Raw genomic sequence first — 22,634 nt, forward strand, 5'->3', positions numbered from 1 at the left:
TCTCATCTGATGAAGTTTTTTCACTTATGGCTTGTTACCAAATTCTTATGAAAACATCCAAAAGCTTTCCACATAACGCGTTTCACAAAGTGCATTAGTTTTGGGTACCCGCGTGGTTGGGACATGGGGTGACACTTGGCAGCCACAACTAAAGACTGATTTTGTACCAAGTAATTGCTTATCTCCTTGTGTTATCAGAGCCTGGCAGTCTCTGCCCTTTGGACAGCAGATCAACACGACGCCTGGGAGACAAACATCTGTCCTGTCTCAATATAGGCTGAAAAATCCATCAGGAAAGGCTACTCCCTCTTCACTGCCTGAGTCTTCCAGATGGTGACAGAATGGGCTTTCGGGAGGACGGAAATTCAGTCCTTATACCCTCAGGGTGACACACGGGAATGCTTCTCAGCAAAGCAGCCGGTTTTATAGCACACAGATTTATCTCCTCACGTTTTAAGAAGCTTTGGAGGCTACCACCATTTTCGCACCTCAGCGGGCCCCGCCTCAAGCCCTGCACTGCTCGTCAGGAGAAGGGCAGGTCACAACCTGCCGTAATACTTCCCCGGCCTTCTCTGATATGGACGTTCAGAACAATTGCAACGTTTCAGAAAAAATAAATATATAATAGTAATAATAACGCAAAAGCAATGTTTGGGGAAAAAAAACCCACCTATTTATTTATTTTCACAGAGCGTTACCTTCCTCCTCCCAACCCCTACCCGCAGAACCCGCCCTCGGCGCTTCTCGCCGTGCCCCCGGCAGCGCCGCAGCCCCAGACCCCGCGCCGGCTGCAGGCCCCGCAGCGCGGCAGCTCGGCCAGATGACGGCCGTCCCCCTCCTCCCCTCTGCGGCCTGCCCCGCTCATTAGCCCGCGCGAGGGGCCGGACGGAGGCAGGCCCGGCCGTCTCAGCCCCCGCCCCTCTCCTTGCCGCGTTCCATTCATCCCAGCCCCTTCCTCTGCGCTCCTTCCCGGGCGCTGCTCGGCCCGGTCCGCCCCCCCCCGCCTTCTCCGCCGCGCGGTAACGCCGCCAGCCCGGCAGCGGGGAGGGCCCTTCCCGCCGCAGCCATGGCTGCCGAGGGGGTCGACGAACGCTCCCCGTTGCTCTCCGCGCCCAGCTCCGGCAATGTCACCCCCACCGCGCCGCCCTATCTGCCGGACAGCAGCCCCCGAGGTAAGGGCCGGCGGGGAGGGAAGGCGGGCTGGGGGACCGAGCCGCGGAGCCGCCTCGCGGCCTTTATCGGGGGGCAGCGCGGTGTGGAGCCGGCAGGCCGTGTTCGGCTCCGTGGCGCGATGGGCCGCCTCGGAAATAATGGGGAGAGTGGCTGGTAGAGGCAGAACAGGTCGGAGCCGGTCTGCAGCGTGACTCGTACGCAGGTTGGAACCTGCGAGGTAATTGCGGGGCTTAAATCAGCGCTGCCATTAATTAGGAGAGGGATTAAGCAGGAGATACTTAGAGCCGAATAGCTAAATTCGGTGCGGCGAGCTGCGCGGATCCGCAGCATCCATCGGGCGGGAGAACTGAAGCGCTCGGATCTCTGCTCCATCTCTGGAGGGGGTGGGGGGGCGCGCCGAGCTCTGCATCCGGAGCTGAGCCGGAGAGGGGAGGGGAGAGAAGGGGAGGGGGCTGCCGCTGCGCTGCCCTTGCCGGAGCATCTCAAGGCCGTGGCTGCCTTCGTTGCGTTCCTAAAGCGAGGCCCATACTGCAGCCACCGAGCTGTAAAATGGTACGGGGTTAACTTTCTTCTGCCGACTTACGGAAATCACCTTGTTGATCGATATTGAGTCACCGGGTGAACGTTTTTACTTGCAGAGCTTAGAAAGGTACATTAGTAGGTGTTTTCTTCTTTCTAATCCAGTTACGTTGTTCACAGCAGAAATCGAGGGAGGGGAGAAAAGGAAAGAAAAAAAGCTGAGACTTAAGGCTAAATGAGATTAGCGTAGCTTTCCTAGCAGCAGCCTTTCAAATGTGAGATTGGTTCTCAGTGGCTCTGCTGTGTTGGCCATTTCTTGGGGGTTTCCATAGAACTGTGTAGATGGAGCATGCATGTACAAGAAGGCTAGAAGTGAACGTCTGAGTACTCTGAATAGTACTTCAACCGGTGGGTAGCTGGGTCTCTTTGCTGTGATATGAAAAGGTCTTTTTGCTGGTGCTGTGGCTGTTGTGCCCACTTGCACAGACTATGGTAGACCAAAAAACAGATGGGCTGCATTCTTGCAATCGAATTGTATAGGATGGCCATCAGCCCTGAAGCTTTGCTATGTGAGCATTCCAGAAATCCACCTTACTTTAAATTCTACTCTGTTTTTATTATGCAGAGTCCTCATTCTGTTTCTATTACTTTGAAATACATTCCACCTATTGGAAACACGCATAAAAACAACAAAAGCCCAACAAGTCTTTCTATACTTGTAAGGTAAGGAAAGTGCATCAGGTCAGGGACTCCTGTTTGGTCCCTGCTTAGAATGCAGAGCTGGGCACCAGCTGGGCCTCAGGAGCTGTGTGCTGCTATAGCTCCTGCTGACCAGTTTGGCAGCAGTGGGAGGGTGTGGCACCAGAGATAAGCTGCTTGTTTTCAGAAGTGGGGTGGAATCAAATACGTTTGATATGTAGAGGATCCTCTATGAAGAAGTGTAGAGTATCTTGTTTATTGGCTCCCTGAGCAACTGAACCTAGTAGCACTTCACATGCGTATATACTGCTTTAGAAAATGTGACTAAAAATGTCTGCAAAACAAAGTTTTGCAAAGGTGCCACCTAGATCAGGTTGCTCTAGCTTCCTTGCTCCATACCTGTGTGTGTCAGCTATCCTTAGAGAAAGCTGCTCCCACGTGTGGCAGCTAAAAGGCCTTTGAAGCTACAGGGCAGCCTTTATCTCTTTTTCTAGCACAAACAGAAGGAAGAGGCATTCTCAGGGTAATAGAATTTACTTGTAAACGCTCCTTCTTCTGTGCTTTCTTGCTTGGCATCACCTGAAGGTGGGGTTGGAGAGGTAGAGGAAGGAAGGATAGGCCCTTAGTGCTCAGTGCTACTACCTGTGTTACACTAACAGATTCATCCCTATACTTATAATTGCTGTGCCCCATATGTAATTCTGAGCTTTAGAATGAGGCTGTGGGTTGGAACTATCTTCCTCTTCCCTTGTTGGGCTGAGCCCCAGCTGACGTTTTTCAGCATAAGCTAGTGGGCAGCTGAGTGCCACAGGGTCCTGGTATTCCTTGATCCCTGTGAGGGAAGCAAGTGAGACTCTGGGATGTGAGCTCAGGGCACAGTTAAGAAACTTCACGTGCACAAAGGCTGGAATCATTATCTTTGCTCCCTGTTGTACAGGGGTTATTCTGCTTTTCTCCATGCTTGCCTACCAGTCCATTACGTAGTTCACTTTCTCCCTTCCCAGATCAAGATAAAAGAATCTGTGTTTAGAAAATGGCCCCCCATACCCAACAAACTCATTTCCCTCTTGCCAAGGAAAGCTGCAGGCATTTCCCTGTGGTTTCTGAACTTAAGAATATTGAAGGAGGAAGTGCACAGGCACAATACTTTTCTAAGGTTGTGTTTTCTTTGCTGCTGCGCCTCCTGTGAGTGTTGCTGGGGATATACACTGTAGGTTAGTCATGTGCTGCATGGCAGGGCACTGCTTCCCTTGTTGACCTCATTACCGTTGGGTTATTATTATTAGAAAAGCTGATAAACTGTTAACTGAAATGTCAGTAGCAGATCACTGACATGCAGTATAAATATATCCTGAAGCCTCTGGTGTGTGTGTGTGTGAAATTTGTCTACCAACTATTGGTGCCCACCATGTGGACCTTTATGAGCTGCTATTTAAGATATTAGCCTGAAATTCAAGCTGTTAAAAAACAACCACCAACAACAAAAACCAAAAAGGTCATATCAAGTACATATGTTAATGTGCTTTGGAAGTGGCCAGCATTTTTATTAAGAGATATGGAGCAGCAAACTTGGAGACGGTTCTTTTATTTCCCTTTATAGCTTTCCTCTGAATATATCTCTCTTTACACTTAATTCTGGAGGGCCTTGCTGGTTGTGTTTTCGGGAGCCCTTCTGAAGGCTCTTCTTTAAACACGAATGTTGCAGTGCCAAGATACTTCTGGCTTTCTGCTCTGTAGCAAATGTAGCAGCACCACTCTGAGAAGCAACCATTATTGCCTGCTGTTGTAAATCTGCTGAGGCAGCAGCACAGGAATGAAGAGGCAGCTTACCTGGAAGCCAGGCGGCTCCAGTGTGATGTTGGAAAATTGGTTGTCTGTGTACTTGCACACCTTAGCTGATTAGCTTTCAAAATCTAGAGTTGTTTCTTATGAAGAAGATACAGTCTTAAAGTCTTCCAGGATTGTGGAAGGCTGAAAGGCTTGGGGATATGTATTTACTAGCAAACAGAAATAATAATAATGCCCTTGTTTGCCTTCCTTTAATACAGTTGCCCTGTACCAAGCTGCTAGGAGTTTTGTCTCACTGTAAATTGAAAGAACCAAGCCAAGAAGATCTGCAATCTGGTTGTTGCTTTACAGAAGTAACCTGAGAGCAGGAATTGAACTGTAGTTTGGTTTTAGCATGCTGGGTTTGCATTCTGTTCTGTGGCTCTTTTTTCTTGTAACCAGGGAGTGTATCAGTTACTGGCTGCAGAAGCAGTTAAGCAGCCTGCTTACAGCCAGGGAACCCCCTGCAGCAACCTTAGCTTGGACTCTCACAGCCAAGATCTTGCTTTCTAAGTTGCCCACGTTTCGGAACTGTTTTCTGTTAGTATGGTGATCTGCTGGGCTTGAGATTGTTTGTGGTTGGCAAAGTGTGGGATTTTTTTTGTGTCTGCTGTGGGTGGATGTTTGTTTTGCTTTCATTTGTTTTCCTGTGTTTTGCTGCTGTTGTTTGTCAGTTGTATTTCTTCCGCTGTGTGTGGTAGTCTTGTACTAAAAGTACAGTATGATGATACTTCAAACTGTAGCTATCCCTGACAGTTTTCAGCTGGGTGCTACCAGTCCTCAGAAACAGAGAAGAAAAATCAGAATAGAACTGGAAGTTCTACTGTTTTGTTTTTTTTCTTAAGGGTGTTGATTTCTGCAACCACAGCATCAAAGCTGTAGGTGTGAGGTTCTCTTTCTGAAGTTATGAAGCATTGCTACACGGGAGTGAATTTTACCTCTCATCTGAAATAATTTAAGTCTGTTGGGATCTGTTCTGAGACTCTCAAGATGTCCGCTGGCCTTCTGCTGACTGGATTGTTTGGGTACCATGTAGCCAAGTGAGAGTGCTGAGCATTGGTGATGCTTAGAAGTTTTGTGGTGATATTTTGGATCTCAAGGCCTCTTAAATCCCTCCAGTTTAATACATTCACATTAAAACTGAGTGAAGGAACGATCTGCGTATCCTTACAGGCTTAAATTTACTGCTTGGGCTTGTTGCTTTTGGTAGTAGCTAGAGATTTCTCCCCTCCTCAGCAGATAATAATGCTTTGTAAACTGGAAGAAAGCTGATATCTTGTTGCTTCTCTGAGGACTTTGTTGACCATTTGGACGTAATCATGATATAATTTCTTGATGTTCAAGGCTACAGAGTATTTTAAAATAGTAGAAAAAATTAACTACTTAAATGTGCCCATTCCTTATCTGCTTACCTGAAGAACATGATGAAATAAAACTCAGTGGTATTACATGCCAAATAATTGCAGTAATAAGCTTGTGAGAGTTTATGTGGAATTGTTTTCATTCCATGAATTCTTAAACTGAGAAGGATCTGAAGTGTTTCCTCTTTTCTTTGTTGTGTGTTTGAGGTTGGCAGTGCTGAAATTAGCCTTGCCACAGGAGCACAGGGCTGTTATGTTCTCTGGTACTGGTCTATAAATGAAAACCTTGTGTGTCCTTGTGTTGGCTTTTGGTCAGCAGAAATATCTGGGACTCTTCAAAGTAGATGCTCTGAAGGTTTAATTTATTTCAGGGCCAGGTTGGATGGGGCCCTGGCATCTTCTTCTTGTGGTTGGCAACCCTGCGCGTGGCAGAGAGTTGGAACCGGATGGTTTTTAAGGTCCCTTCCAAGCCAAGGCACTCTGATTCTTTCGGCATAGCCCAGGTGTGCTTTGGTTGTACCTGAACAAAGTATTTCCCATCCCAGATCTGACCTGGGCTCCTTCAGGATCTGTTGCCGGTTCCCTTGACTTTGCTTCTTTAAGTGCTGTGAGTCCTGGCCTTTTAATTATGCCAAGCATGCACTGAGTACTGAACTATCTGAGCCTGAATACCTTGATCTTTGCAATACATAATTTCCATACATTTTCTCTTTAATAGACTTTACATTTATTTTTACCTGTAGTATATTTGATACTTTACTATAAATGTTCCTGGATGTTTCAGTCTCTCTAGATGTTTACAAATACTGGATGGGCTCTTCTGTCTACCCGGGCTGTATCTATTCTTTTGATTATCATCAGAAGCCAACCTTGGATTCTGCTAATCCATGTTTCTTCCTTGCCCCCCTTCTTTACTCCTAAAAGGCTGATTTGAAAATGAAATGGAGTTGCATGGACGAACCTTTCATCTGACCTACCTTTCTGGGGTGACTTACGGTGTTTTTGTGTTTCTGATACGCTCTATGTAGAACTATGATTGATGTATACAATGTTGCACAGAAGATGGGGGGGGATGCAAAGTAAACCTAGATTTATCTAATGTGGATATCAGTAGTTAACATCAACATTTTTTTCCCCTTTACTTTTCTTTCTTTGAGGCTGTGGCTGTTGGTGGCTACGGTTGCTGACTGTTTTAGGATGCCGTGTTTGGTTTTCCATCTGAGATTTCATGGTCTCTTGCAGCAGAGCTCCCACCTCCATATACTGCCATTGCGAGTCCAGATGCCAGTGGTGTTCCTGTCATAAACTGCCGTGTGTGCCAGTCACTAATCAATTTGGATGGCAAGCTACACCAGCATGTTGTTAAGTGCACAGTTTGCAATGAAGCTACGGTAAAAATGGGTTTTTAGCATTTTCTTTCCATGGGGGGAAGTGGTGGGAGGTTGAACTGTGCTGTTGGTAGAATTTATGTCCTCACCTACAAAGTGAGCTGCTGATGGACATCGCCATTGAGGGCCTGTTGCTGCAAAGCTGCTGGTGCACCTGGTTTGCTTCTGGCACAATCAATCTGTTCTTATGTAGCCAATGCAAATCTTCCCGTTGTGTCTAGTTAGCTCTGTGGGGTTTCATTCCAAGGCTGAGAACAAAAAGCAAAGGTTTCATTTAAGTAATGAATCCTTTCTAAAGAAGGGTAAAATGTTTTCTGGAACAATGTTTAGTGGGATGAAAATGAATGATTTAATTCTTTAAACACTGGAAGAATCTAAGTAGCCAGCCCACACCTTTCCTTGGATGTGTGCTTTCTTGAAGTGCTTCTCAGTCAATGCGCGTACATGCTAACAAACCACTGTGCAACAGTCCTGAAGCACAGGAGCTGTAGGTCCCATCCAACACTGTGGTGATCACAGACCTTTTTGCTCCTTCTCCCCATTTTCTTAATTGAAGTCTTCAGCTTTTGAGCTTCTCTGTTTCTATCTGTTTTATTCCCCACCGCTTTCAGTTTAGAGGCCTGATATTGCAGCGCTCTGCAGCTGCTGAGATAATTTGCTTGGAAAATGCTCAATTGTATTTATTTTATGAAATGAACTGTCCAGAGAAGACAGAAATCAGTAGGAATGTTTTTTTGTTTCGTTCTGACTTGAATGAAAAGTGAAAGTAGAGAAAATGCCACTAATACTCACCTTCCCTACTGATAGATAGTAATGCAGGCCGCAGTGCTGTTCAGCTTCTGAGGCTTGTGACTGTCTGTATTAAAGGGCTCCAGAAACTTGCCTGTCAGGTTCAAGGAAGGTGATTTCAATACATTTGAAAATAAGCCGACAGTTCTGCATATTCTGTTAGCGATTGAGAGCCAGACTTTGATTCTTTTGCTTCTGAATAAAGCCATTATACCAGACAAGAAGACTTAATAGTGGTATATAGTCAATATATTAAGCACAAATTCACAAAACTAAAGTTGAAGACTTGAGTTCTTTATTACTAAAGCATGAAAGCTTCTTTTTATTTATTTATTTATTTTTTTCCATTAGTTTGCAGGATTTCTTGTTACTGAAAATGTTCTTGTGAAGAATTTTCACTTCCTCTTTTTTTTGGAGGGGGGAGGAAACTTTTTTTTTCGACTTGCAAGTTTCTGTCTGTAAGAGGAACTCTGTATTTGTTAAGAACTTGTCAGTCATATAGCACTGTTTTGTCATGCTTCTATGGGGAAGAAAGTTGGTTGTGATGACTTCTGATGTGTGTTCTGTGCTTTCTTTTCCTTTGTTTAGCCAATCAAAAACCCTCCTTCAGGGAAGAAGTATGTTAGATGTCAGTGTAATTGTCTGCTTATCTGTAAGGATACATCTCGGAAAATAGGCTGCCCAAGACCAAACTGGTAAGAGTAACATCCATAACATACTGTAAACTTAAATGTGTGAGTTGCTCACTTTGCCTGATTGAGGGTGGGAAGTTCTGAAGTAAGCAGAGGTAGCAGTAGATTGGTCTCAGTCTGGTACTCCTTTCTTTGTTCTGCTGAGTTTTCAGTTTCTTACCATTCAGCTTTAACTTACACATTGTTTAGAGTGGAAACAAACGTGACTGCCACAATGAACATTCTCACTTGTGTGCACAGATAGGAGTGTTTCATTTCAAGTATTGCAGCCCTAATAAAGCAGAAACTGAGATGAAAGTTGGGTCTGTGGATGTTAGAGTGCAGACTCCACTGCACTGAGTGCCCTAGTTACCAGTCTGTTGGCTCTTCTGGTTTTGAATCATAGTTTTTGTCCTCGATTTTTTGTTTGTTTGCTTGTTTCCTCCTAGTTGATATGGCACTGGGGAAGATTTCAGTGAAGTCACACAGCTTTTTGTAGAGTTCATGGAATACTTCAACTGTAATACATCATGTGTTTAGTAACCAGGCTTAATCAGAAGGTCTCCAGTCTTGCTAAACTACCTCCTGAAAGCATATCTCAGCAGTTTTGCTAAGATAGACTGGGTACTTGTCTTATTAGAAGATGAGCTAAACTGGAGTAATTTGAAGCAGGGAGTTGAGGAGTACGCCCTAAATGGAAGGCTTCCAGTTTGCAAGGAGGCCATCCAGCCTGCAATATTGGTTGCATAAGTGAAGAAGGCATGCGTTACAAGTTAACTAATGCTTTCATCTTTCTTTTCTGTTTTAATGTTAGGAAGTCTGATTCTTGTTCAGCCTTTTGTTAGTTAATTTGGATACTGTCATTTTGGTTGGACACATTGTATAATAAATTAGAAATACACTGAGCTAAAAGCTAATGCTGACTTTTTGCTTAAGGTAAATTGATGGTGTTTAGTCAGGCTAGGGTGGTTTCATCCGATTCCCTCTCAATTTGAATAGTATTTTTACTACAGAATGCTGCTTATGTTGACTTGTTTTTTGGTAGTGGGAAGAAGCAGAATCTGACTTGGAAAGAAGAATTAGATTATGAAAGAGTAAACACTCTTTCAACATGCTTCACATAGACGTGTACATTCCAATTCACAGGCTTGCTCAGCCCAGTTATTAAGATTTCTTTTTCCTGAGGAGTGTTGCTACCATATGATAGCAAGTCTTTGATCTCTACAGGGTTCTGGCTTGCATGCCAGATGTTTTCAGAACTGAGAGGGGCAGCACTTCAGAAGAAGTCCAAAATTGTGTGAATCATCTGTTTTAAAACCCCCACAAAGGTTATAGTTTGAAGGGGCAGTGCTTTGGTAGTGACTGATTGAACTCATTGCTTCAGTGCATCACCCTTTTCTTTTGCGAGCTTAATTACATATACATCTAATGTTCTTAATACAGTAGACGCATCATTACGCTTGGTCCAGTAATGCTGATCCCAGAAGAGCAGCCAGCTCAGCCTGCCTTGCCTGTTCAACCAGATGGAACTAGAGTGGTGTGTGGGCACTGTGGAAATACTTTCCTTGTAAGTAAAGCACCAGATTCTCCTTCTCACCAACATGTGCTATTGGTCAGGCTATTGCAACCATTTCTAAGAGCTTCTGCCTTGAACTGTGTCATCTTGAAGGAAGTAAAGCTGCTTCTGCGCTCATATTGCTATGGATGTATTTGGTTATTTCTACAGGCGTTTCAATAAAATGTTTATTGGTCTTTCTCTGCATGCATGAATGAAACCCAAAGCCACTGTTACTGTTCAGGTGTGAGAGCAGACACAGCTGGAAAAGGAAGTTGCGCATCTGTTCTGTTTAGACTTGCAGTGATGGGTGCATTCTGCATTGGCTAAGGTGCATGGTTTCTCTTGTTGCTGCATGGGACCCTGAATGCTGTAGCACTTTACCATCAGGTTATCTGTCAATTGTTAAGATCTGGAGATTGGTTTATATCCAAGGTTGAAAATTTCTCCCACTCCATGAAAAGATACTAAATAAAGATGCCTTGGCAGCAAAACGTTTCTTTTATATGAATAAGGGCCTAGTGTACTTGAATTTTGATTTGAGAACAGTTTCTGCTGTAAGTTATGTAGCAGTGCTAAAATGTTTATCAGATTTCTTAATTATGGCAGCTGGCTAAGATCAGTGATAAAGCCAAATGACCTGTATCATCACTGGAGTATTGTGCTCTTGAAACAAGGGACTCTAAGGTACGTAAGGGCCAGAGAATCCTCAAGTGCATTTCATGGAAGCAAAAAGGAAGCTCAGAAGATGGTGCTTTGTGTGGGTTGTTATCTGCAGTGAGAGAAACGTTTGCTTGTGATGGGATCTCCAGTGGAATAAACTTGTTCCCTGATTTAGATCAATTAAGTGTGTAATAATGACTTAACTACTATGGTAGATAAAGAATGCAAGAAGTAAGATATCTCTTCCAACCTCTGCTTTTAAAAGGAGAGTTAAGGATTTGATTGTAAATTAGCAAGTGATGGAACAGCTGAGAAACCATTAGGTTCTTGATAAATTCCTTTTGTTGATTCTGCCCATGTATGAAAAAATGTTTTTAATACTATTGTAAACCCTGATGAATAACAGTAGTCTGTAGCTAGAGATAGCGGTTTTGTTTTTTAATGCACATCTGAATGTGAGCTTAATTGCTAAGAAAATTTCATGCAGTATAAAATAATGTTACTAACAAAAAGTGACCAGATCTGTGGAAGGAAAAGGCCGTCTCAAGTCTGTATTTTAAACTAGGAGTATTTCACTGAAGGATGCCTTTTCTTCTAGTCACTTTTTTAGCATAGTAGTATGCCAACAAACTTAGATACCTGCATGGATGTTGCAGTCTGACGCAGGGCCATGATTTCATTTTTGTAGTGCAGTTAAGTAGTTTAGAACTACTGTTTAAAAACCTACAGGTGAAAGTAATGCTGTCGAAGAGTTAACACTACTAAGTTTTGTTTTCTTAACATAAAAGAAATCTCTATTATGTTATTCAGTCATTTATTTTTTTTTTAATTATTGTTAGGGAGAGTCAACGTTATGAATTTTTCTCTCATCAGCATTCATTAGTCCTCTTTTTTTCTATAGGTGCAATCCAAGTTAATTCTGGCAGTATTTCTGCACTTTGGTACCTCCTCATTGTGAAGCAAATACGTAACTCTAGTGGCATCTCAGTAAGGTATCTTATTTGCTTCATTGGGCAGTTAGATGGCTCTCCACCAAAGAAAAGGCAAAGCTAGAATGCCTGGGGTGAAAAAATCAAATGGTCAGTTGCATGTTCTCTGTTATCTTCTGAGAGTTTCAACTTCTTTTGAAAGAGTTTATTTTTGCCATATAAAAGCATAATTTTGGGGGGTGATTCCACCCACGTGTGTCAAGTGATCCTTTTAACTTCTTAGAAGCGTACTTGACGCTATGCAGCACCCTTGAGTTTCTCAGCTGGGAAAGTAACTCAATGGCTGTTACTATAGCTGAACTGCAGTACTCAGTTGTATTTTGGTCAACAGATTTTCTTTTTCCCCATGGATAAGGTACTAGGAGCCATTTCTGTATTAGGTTTTCTACTGTTTCTGGTAGATCTGAAATTTGGACAAATGTGGAAAAAGCGGTGAAATTGAGAGGGCAGAGCAAGAGCTTAATCATCCTGCTGAAGAAGTCTAATCTTGTTTTGGGCCTTGTTTGAGAGCTTCTGGACTTGGACTGTTGGCTGAGTTAAAACTCATGCTGGCAGTAAGCCATTCCTGCACCACTCTGCCAGAGGCTGTGCTGCTGTTGGTTTGTGTCTGTTGGATCAGGCTGAGTTCTCATTGCAGCCTTCCAGTAACTAAAGGGAGCCTACAGATAGGAGGGGAGTCAACTCTTAACAAGGGTAGATAATGGCAGGACTAGGAGAAATGGTTTTAAGTAGAGGGGGGAAGATTTAGGTTGGATACTGGGAGGAAGTTCTTTACCAAGAGAATGGTGAGGTGCTGGAACAGGCTGCACAGGGAGGTGATCAAGTCTTCCTACTCCAGAGATACTCAAAACTCACCAGGATGCTTTCCTCTGTCACTTACTAAAGGGATCCTGCTTAACGTGTTGGGGTTGGACTTAGTGATCTCCAGAGGTTCCTTCCAACCCTTATGATTCTGTGACATGGTGGTGGGCAGGAGGGGTCATGGGATCCCCCTACCCTGATTTCAGAGATCTTCAAGGTTGAAGAACCTGTAATGTCTATGGAAGGCTAATTCTCATGTAACCAACTTGAAATTTTATTAAGAACATGAAACAGCATCAGGTACTTATAATGAAAACAAATTATCAGTGTTTTTGTTATTTCCATCCAAACTCGACACTCAAAGGCATTTGAGTTTGTATCAGTTAATGACTGGTTAATAATTAATCAGGAATCTTTAATAAATCCATAGAAAGGTCATTAATGAGTAACTTTAGAAATGGAGTTGCCTACCGTGGGATAAAAGCAGTGATGTTGAATTACAGGTATGTAAAATGTAAGTCCTGGATTTAGACTTGCTTCTATTTCTGGAGCTGTGGTGTAAGAAGCTGAAAGAACGTCTCCAAAGAGGCCTGTCTCCATCTCTGGCACTGACAGATGAGCCTTATCCCACAATTACTGAGTACAACCAATGGAGATAAAGTAGTTTTGGGCACGTGTGCATGCAAATAGCAAATTCACTCCTCTGGTAATGTGGAAATAGCATTAAGGCTCAAAACACGTCGTCTTCAGGTCAAGGAAGTATGACAGAAGCTTTCAAATTAGACTTCAGGGGACCCAGCCAAACTGGTACAACAGTTGGGCTGAGTCCTTGTAAGCAAATACACTGAAAAAGCAACTGTGTAACTTGGATGCTTCAAAACTGAAGAGCAAATAAATGGAGTTTAGTGTTTTTTTGGTTTTTTTTTTGGTTTTTTTTGGTTTTTTTGTGGATGATTATATCTCTATTATAAGTAAATAAAACTGAGGGTTGGAAGTAGGATAAATACATCGTAAATATTACAGATTGGACCCTTGCTTACAACAAAGCCTCCTAGTACTAGCTAAGCATTATAAGCCACTTCTGTTTGCTTGAACAGAAGTTTGTAAAGTCATTTTCAACATTTAAATGGTGCTAAGATATAGCTAGGTCCTGTATTCCATGCAGGTTGGGGCTTTGATATTGATTTGTTTGTGTGTAGCAGTTAGGATTTGTTCAGTAGGCTGACTTCTGATTTCTCACAGAGATAAGGAGGTTCAAAATGGAGGCATTAAGATGCTGTACTATAGTTTCTACCCATGCTAGTTATTTGCTGTGTGACTCATGCATAGACTAAGGAGAGACAGAAGAATGTGTTTAACAAGGAAGCTACTTCCAGGTGAGAAAGGCAGCAGAGCTGCAATTATGGTGTAACTTCTTCAGAATGAAGAGCTGTGGTCTAACCCCCATTTTCAAGGCAAACGTCTTTGAAGTGTTTGTTTTGTACTACCACAGAATGCTGTGTTTAAAAAAACAAACATGAAAGATAAACCCAAGACCAACAAAACAACAACAAACTTGCTGTTTTTAACGGAGTACATGAGTGGATCCTTCCAAGGTGGTGTGTCAGGTGTTGCTTCTAATGATGTTTCCCGGATAGATTTTAGGCTTTGTGGAGGTTTGTAGGTTTGTGACTGTACTTTATATATAAATTTCCTGAAGATGTTATGTAACATTCTCTAATTTATATCTGTAAAACTCATATTTCAGAAAATATGTCTTTATTCTTTCATTAATGTTTCTTTGAATGCTCAACTCATTCTTCACAAGTGATGTTTGGGGTTGGGGAAAGATGAGAAAATGCATCTGTCTATAATTATGCCAAAAGAAACACCATTTACTTTCATTAGGAGAAGTTTGTAGTCTTGGAATTGGGGGGGGGGGGGGAGGGGGAACAACAAATACTATGTTGCCTGTACTGCATCTGTGGATGAAACCCTATTACGTCAAGCAAATCTTGCAATACTCGGACAAGTCATGGGAAATTTTCACATGGCAGTCCTAATGCTGTGTTGCCACTGACAAAAGGGCATCCCATTTATGGAAGAAAGCAAGAAACAAGTCAAAGAAAGCCTGAGAAGCAAAATGTTTTCACATTGACATTTAGCATGAAGTACAACAAACATTTTCTCAGGCCAGTTTTTCAACCTTATTTATTTTGTTCTCTTTACAGTGGATGGAACTGAGGTTTAACACACTAGCAAAATGCCCACACTGCAAAAAAATGTAAGTTCTCTGAAAGCAAGATTGTATAACTTAACTTTTAAGTTGAAGTTCCCTCTTTCTGCTGTAAACATTATCTGGAGTAAAATCTGTTTGCTGTGCTGGCTATTTTTGCCATTTCCCTCTGAGTGACAAGACTGAAAAGCATGTTATGTGTATGTGAGTTTTCTGCTGTGTGTACAATACAGTAACTTTGACAAATCCACCCCTTCACGTACTAAAATGCTCAGGTGAAGTTGTCAAGAGTCAAAAATTATGCTGCTAGCCATAGAGAGAAATGGGTTGCTAAAATTAAAAGCAGCAAGGACTATTTCTTATGCCATTGAAATGGTACTGCTTTGTGCGGTTAACGAGGTAACGTTTAAATGTAGAACTTGAATTGTCTCATTGTGAGCAGAAGAAAGGAAGTAAGCTTGTCTTAATTTGAATGAGGTTTTGCTGATTTCATAAACTCCACTAATTTGTGTTAAGCATCTTTGGCACGTTATCTTCTTTAATAATGATAACTTGTCTACTTACTGGCTGTTACTTCAGTAAGGAGGAGGTATTCCTTGTCGGAGGAAAAATTAGGATGTGAGAGCCATGAGAGGTTTGAGGTGGGTTTGTTTTTTGGTTGGGATTTATTTTTCTATTTTTAGCTGAGAATGGGTTTATTTATGTTGGAATATTGTAAACTTAAAAGTAACAGGACCAACGCACTTCAAATTTGGATGGAATGTCAATCACAGGGTGTGAAATCTGACTTAAAAATACTGCTTCAGAGACTTAACATGTAAATAAATGGGTAGAACAAACTTGTCTTCCTTTGGGTAGGCAAGTGCTATGGAAGGAGCATATGCTTCTACTACTGGGAACAGAGAACCACAGCTGTACTGCATGTTACGGGAAAACCTAACAGGCCCTTTGGGAACCAGAAGGCTTAGAATAAATGTACTTTAGCCATTGGCTAAACTGCCAGAAACTTTTTGCCTGAGTATTTGATAGAGAAGCCAGCCTAGCGGTGTGTGTCCTATCCTCAGGACTGTAAATGGTTGTGTACGGAACGGCGGTTATGTTCTAGTTTACTTAAGTCAGATAATATCAGGATCTTAATGAGTTGTTGCTTTGCGTGGCTTGTTTGTTTGTTTTTACTGCCTGCAGTTGCATTCAGCTTTTTCCTGCTAGTTGCTGATAGAAGGAGTTGGTGTTTTGTGGTGTTTGTTTTTAAAGCACTTGCAGTTAGTATTTGGTATTTCTTATCATTTAACCCTCAATAGTTGACCTCAGGTCATCCTTCTTTCTTGACTGTCCTTAAGTACAGAAAGATTTGCTATTTCCCCTTTGGGATTCGACAATGAAAACTTCCCAGAAGTATCAGCGCAGTAATTATGCCTTATATTATATTACATCGTATTATCTTTTGTTCTGTCTTCTGTAGATTCATATTGCTTGTATTCTAATAAAAAAAATGCCGGAGACAAAGATCTCTGTGCTTTGTCTTCAAAGTGCAAAGCATGCTATCTGTATGTAATAGAAATGGAGTGTAATCTGTGAAAGCTACAGCTTAAGTAGCAACTGAGTTGCACAAAACAAAACACTCTTAACAAATAGTTGTTCTGAGGATTCCAATTGTGAAATGTGATAACTTTGAATGAGCTGCTTGGTGTTTTCCTGCCTTTGCAATGTAGCAGACTGGAGTTTTGCACTTGCCATCAATATAAGCCTTTCTAGGGAATGCATTTAGGGCACAACATAGGTGAGGCAGAACTTGAAGTCGTGGGAATGGAATAAACAGCTGCCATGACCTTCTGTTTTTCTGTCAGCCCTTTGTCAGAGGTCACTGTATCTTTTAGCCAAGTAGTCAGAAGGGAATGTGGAATGCTGTATTTTGGCCAGTGAGTGAAAAGCTTTCTTCATTAACAGATGACACTTGAGATGCACAAGTGCTCCCTCCTTCTGTTGAATCTGTTGATGATAGTCACTTAAAGGATAGTGTAGACTGAGGCAAAAGGCACTTCAAATCGCTGCAGGTTTTTCGAAGAAGACAATTATTGAAACTCAAATTCTCGAACAGTTTGCATGACTTTCTTTACCACAGACTTCAGAAGTGCAGGGAAATGTCTGCAAATGGCTTCTTTGTGAGTACTTACCTGGTTGGTGCAAACTAGGTTTTAACACCAGGAATGCCTCGTATAATTACAGGGGAACTCATGATTTAGTAATTGAAGAAGTCAATAAGAAAACATAGTTCAGAGAAGGTGAAATGGCTCCGTCTCAGAATTACGACAACAAATGCAGTTAATAAGGAAGCTGTTGCAAAATGCTCTTAGTCTGTATAATTGAGGATGATCAGAGAGGGGGTAAAACTGTTTCTATCGCTGTTGTAGCATTCTTGTGTGATACAAAATACCAGTTGTTCCTCAGTCTGTTGTCCCATCTTTCCTCCCCCAAAATGCTGAACCCTGATGAACTTAAAATCTGTGCCCAATAAAGCCTGCAGAACCTTTAAGAAAAGGAGACTGTGGAACTCTGGCATTTCTATGGCCGATAATTTCAGCAGTACTTTTCATCTTCAAAATACTGAATTTTGATTTTTCTTTTTAAAAAGCTGCTAATAATACATCTGAAATATAGTAATAATTTGGGGGCATAGGACAGGCCCTGTGTTCTTTCCTGTGCCTCTCCTTTTAACAGCCTCTGTCTCTTGTGGTTTCCTTTTATTAGCACCTGATGCTGAACTAGCTTTGGTGTCTCTTAAATCTGCTATCAATGCCTACAGGTCTGCAGGTGCTGTTGCTTCCTTAGTAGTAACTCAGAAAAAGGCTGGACTACTTACTGCTTTCTGGATGGCTTTGTAGTGACTTTACCCTCATTAGTCACACAATAGAGACAGCTGCAAGCCTGCTACTGTACAGTGTTCTTTTGACCCCAGTTCTGATAACCTCTGAATGAAACTGTCAAACCTTGCAGATTATAGGTTGGGGGATATGGTTTCAGCTTTCTTTATTAAAATGAAGGGGTGTACGTGTGGTTTAGGCTGAGTAGAGGGTCCAGATTGCTATTTGAGTGGCCCAGTGACCAATATAACTGAGAAATGGAAAAGTAAAACCTGATCTATTGCAATTGCTAAATATACCCAGAGCTGTTATGTGACCGCAGGAACTTAATGCTTTTATTTCAGCTTTGCTTTCTGTAGAAAGGAAAAGGCAGATAAAATTAAATGAAGACTTCTAAACAGCACTTGAGGAGATGATTTCTCCCCCAGTCTTTCTAAATGGGTAGGAGGAGACACAGCCTGAGAGAAACAGATGGAAAATAAAGATGGCACCTTCACTATTAGGATTACAAAAACAAGGATGCAAGTCAGGCAGCTTTCAAAGTGAAGATTTCTTTTCCAAAATGAACTTTGTGAAACATGCAGTGCAATAAAGATCATGCTTGTCTCAGGTGTTTTAAACATGACACTTCTACCAGCTTGTTAGCTAGTTAGAGCTCATTTTTCTGTCTCCATGGTAGAATTAACATCCTTAGCATATAACTGGGAAATTTTGCAAGAGGAAGAAACCTAAGGTCAAGCTTAGTGCTCATTGATGTTACTTTTGGAGTGTCAGCATTTGGAGTCTGTCCTCATGCTTTCCCCATTTACACAATGTTTGTTTTGTTTTCCTCAAGGGGTTTGGGATGAGACAACTCCTTGTTCCTCTAGAATGGCTGCAGACTTATTTAAGGAGCTCTGGGGGGATGTTTTTTGGTTTTGTGTGTGTTCACCTTTGTCTGTTAGTTAATGGTGGTCACTGTGTTTAGACCTTGCCTTGCGAGATGAAGCCCAGTTTGTGGATACCAGCTCGAGGACTACTTTTCTTTTCATGGAGCCTTTTAGAAATTCCTTGTAAAGAAATAATGCTGGAGTAAAGCTGCTTAAGGGAATCTATTTGAAGGTTTCCTAAGATGAATGTATAAAGAATTTTAGTCACATGCAAAGCATATGAGACCATGCTATGTGGCTAAGCAACTGGAGCCAGAAATTCGGTCAGTCATATGATGGATGCGCTACTTCAGTTCAGGAGTGCTTTATTCTGTTGTGTGGTTATCTCAAATATGTGGAACCATCATGAGATGAAAATTACTTTCTCTTCTAGCTTTGAATGTGCCATAAGTTTCCAAAGGTATGTTGATCTCTTAGTGTGAGAGAAAGTACTTTAATGATGGTAGTGTGCTGCAGGATGCTTCAGAACTACCTCTAAGATGTCATGAAATAAACATCTTCCACTTGGGAGCTTTTAGTTCTCTGTGCTCAACAGAATCAAATAACATTCCTCCTTAACGTAGCTATATGTGATTGGAATTTCTTGCCTAGAGATATACATGCCATATAATTCTGAGCTTCCAGCCAGAATATTCTAACCTGTAGTGAAGAATGTAATGTTTTATTAGCATTTTATGTTCCTTTTTGCTGAAGCACGTTAGTAGTTAGTGCAGTGCAGCAGGCAGACAAAGCTGTCTGTCTAGGAGTTTGTAGTCTGGATGATGAGTGACAGAACATCCAAGGGATTTACTTGCTTTGCTTGCCAGCAGTGATTTGTGCAGCTAATTTGGCTTGCAGTAGAGGTCTGAAAGAAGACTGGAAAGCAAAAACAAAAACCCACAAAACTGATATGTTTCTGTAGTTAGTTATATTAACTTAAATGTCTAGAATTTCAGTTTTTCTTTGCTTTTAAACTTAAAGAAGTGGGGTAGTGCTTAGCCAACTGACAATACTGAGTGAACTATTCCACTACATAAGTTGTGCTTGCTGTTACTGTTAAGCAGCGGAACTGGTTTTCAGTTACTTAGATGTAATGAATAAAGACATGTACTGATGTATTAAGAGACTAAAGGGTGTCTTGGAGCCTACGCTGAAGCTTTAAACCAAGCTTGATTTTTGCAATCCAAAGGCTCCTTAAGATATTTATTTGGGTCTACTGTGGTTATAGGATCGATACATCTAAGCTACTGGTGTGTTACTCTTCTCTTTGTTGCAAGCATTTTGAGATGCTAGGTTATTGCTTTGTGTGTGTGTGTGTGTGTGTTCATGCCTACCTATAGTGCCCCTTTAAACAGACGTGGACTTTCACTCATCAGCATTACTGTAGGCTTTCCCTTCAATTTTATAAACTCAGGTGGGTGTGTATGTATTGCCATTTTTTCCCCTATGACAGACCTGCTGCTTTCTGTGTGATTCCCTTCTCTGAATTCAAAGCACCGTTTATTTTCTAACAGCTCTTCTGTTGGAAGTGCATTGCCTCGGAGACGTTGCTGTGCATATATTACAATTGGAATGATTTGCATCTTCATTGGAGTTGGATTAACTGTGAGTGATGTGCTTTTTTGTACTTAGAATGGTGTTTGGGGCTGTGCATGTACAAAGAGCTCCCTTCATTGACCAGCTCTTTTCTCCTTCAGAATATGAGCAAAATTGCTTACATTTGCGTATTTTTGTCATCTCCTATTAATATGGACACAATCATCTGAGTTAGCTAGCAAAATGAAATGTCCCTAAAGGATCTTCTGGCACTGTGAGATCCTCCCATTCCTGATGTTATATTTGACTTTTATCCTTCTGTGGGGGGAAAAAAGAAAAAGGCTTTATTTTAGAACTACTGGGACATGTTGCTTTTGCTATGGCTCTCAGTACTTTAAGGTTTCTAGAAATACATATTGCTGTATAGCCAGGAGTGTAGGCCTCGCTGTGGTGGAGGAGAACGGGATTTAAAAGAGTTGGTACTTGTACAAATGATAAAGGAACACACACCTTTCTATGCAGTAAAACCAAGTAATAAGCTATTTACTAACTGAGACTCCTCACTTAGCTGTTGCGTTACTCAGAAAACTATGTGGTGGGCTTCCTACTGCCCACGTTTTAACTCACAATCACAAACGTGATAGAGTTTGTGTGATTCTCACAGTATCTTTAACTTGTGTTGCAACACAAATCGTTTCTGTGGGGACAACCAGAAATAAGAGATTATATCTTCTTAAATTTTTACTGAGTTAGAAAACGATGATCTTGTTTAATTATGACGCATGTCTGAGAATCTCGAGCAGGCAGCATCCTTTGAAGGACATCCATGTCCTTCAAACATTTTGGAACCCAACTAAATTCAAACCCTGAGGGACTTGCTCTCATCTTTGGTTAAAAAGCTGGACTGAAGACCTCCTGACTTACTTCCTAAGGTTATGATTGTGCTCCAATCTGAAGGTTGTGTACAACTGAGCTAATAAAATATTTGGATGATCCTTATCAGAGTGAAAAATGTGCTGAAATACTCAATGAAGCTGCTCATTCTGCCTTGAAGAGCAGATATTGCTGTGTTTGACACTTCTTCTCTCTTTTATTTTTCAGGTTGGTACACAAGATTTTGCCAGGCGATTTCACGCAACCTACGTTTCTTGGGCTATTGCTTATCTCTTAGGTTTAATCTGCCTCATTCGAGCCTGCTACTGGGGAGCTATAAAAGTCAGTTATCCAGAGCACAGTTTTGCATAGAGAAATTGTTAGATTATAGCAGATGCTCATCTATTAATTCTGGATATTACATCTTGGACACTTTTAAAACCTTTCCTGTAAGGATTCCATTCTGTTCAAAGTAGTTCTAAGACTGGAGGTCTCTAAGAACAAACGTTCATTGCACTACATAATATGCAAATAGTTTGTTTTGCTGCTAGACTCCCTAGCTCTGAATACTAAAGCTGTGTTTACATGTTCATAACTCTGTCTTTATAGGTGTTGGATTTGATTTCAACAGACAGTATTAAGTTTTACATTTCCTTCGTTATGTTAAAACCCGTTTGCCATTTTTCTAGATGATCAGTAAGAATTCAAAAGCAAGAGTGTTTATAAGTGTTTCTACAGTAGCTTCACATTTGTACTTAACATTTTAACTACAGTTACGTTCAAAGTGGCTTGCTTTAAAACCTAAGCAATAAGCATTTTGCTTGAACTGCTTACCGTATCTTTTGCCTAAGATCATAGTGACCTTACTGGGGAAACGAAAGTTACAAGTGTACTTCAAAAGACTGACACTGTTGATAGAGACATTTGTAAACACTGTATGCTTTGAGATTTTCAGGTAAAGAGATGCTATTTTGATAGTTCGAATAAATTTCCACTTAGGATTGGATTTCAGTTAGGGTAAATGCTTTCTTCTCATGGATCCTGGGACTCGGGTCTTCTTTTGTTTTGTTTTTACCTGGCAGATTCTAAAAGCCATGCTCGGATTATGGAACTTAACTCTGGTTATTTGTGCAAGTTCCTTTACAGGGTCTAAGGGAAGCATTTCATACGACCTGTTTAGAAATACTTCACTGTCATGTAGGTGACTGTAAGGTGGTGATGGGTTGCCTCCTAATTTCTTTGGATCGTGTCAGATTTTTCCTGCTTGGGAAAGTTGAGCACTGGTCGTTGCAAAGGGAGACACTGTAAATTCACATGTAAATTCATATTAACTGCTGTAGTAAGAAAATGGGTAAACTTGGATCATTCCATCAGAGTACATCTAGTCAACTGAGCACTGACGTAATAAGAGAATACAGAAACAGAAAGCTTTTCCTAGTGATGTATTCACAAAGGATTGAGGGACCAGTTCTTGCACTGCCCATCTTTATAGTTTTAAACAAATTTTTTGCTAAATTCAGAAGGAATGTCCTGAGTGATTTAGACTGTAGTGATTTAGGTAATGGGGTTGGATGGGTAAGTTAATGTGGATGTTTCAGGGATACACGTAATTTAAATTATCTATGTTCCTCCTAGGACAAAATGATATTCAGATAAGGATTTTGGAGCACAATAAATGTAAATGATCAAACTGTAAATGATCTGTCTTTGTATGATGCTAAATGTATAAAGCAGTAGCTCAGGATTACAATGTACCTTTTACAAATAAACTAATAAAGAAATAAAGATTATTATTCAAACTTAAAA

General features: G+C 41.4%; 1 protein-coding gene across 2 annotated transcripts; it reads left to right on the forward strand.

Annotated features, from left to right (window-relative positions):
• The first annotated feature begins 887 nt into the window (after nt 1–887).
• On the forward strand, nt 888–22,634 carry PIP4P2 (phosphatidylinositol-4,5-bisphosphate 4-phosphatase 2). 2 transcript variants are annotated; one of them, XM_072330155.1, is made up of 7 exons: nt 888–1,172; nt 6,822–6,970; nt 8,345–8,451; nt 9,871–9,994; nt 14,646–14,698; nt 19,934–20,024; nt 21,057–22,634. In XM_072330155.1, the coding sequence occupies exons 1-7, from the start codon at nt 1,067–1,069 to the stop codon at nt 21,198–21,200; spliced, it is 774 nt and encodes a 257-aa protein (XP_072186256.1). In that variant the 5' UTR covers nt 888–1,066; the 3' UTR covers nt 21,201–22,634. The 2 variants fall into 2 exon arrangements, with proteins under 2 accessions (XP_072186256.1, XP_072186255.1); XM_072330154.1 differs by having other exon boundaries at nt 928–1,172; nt 6,825–6,970.

This window comes from Excalfactoria chinensis, chromosome 2 (assembly GCF_039878825.1).
Source record: "Excalfactoria chinensis isolate bCotChi1 chromosome 2, bCotChi1.hap2, whole genome shotgun sequence".
Classification (NCBI taxonomy): domain Eukaryota; kingdom Metazoa; phylum Chordata; class Aves; order Galliformes; family Phasianidae; genus Excalfactoria; species Excalfactoria chinensis.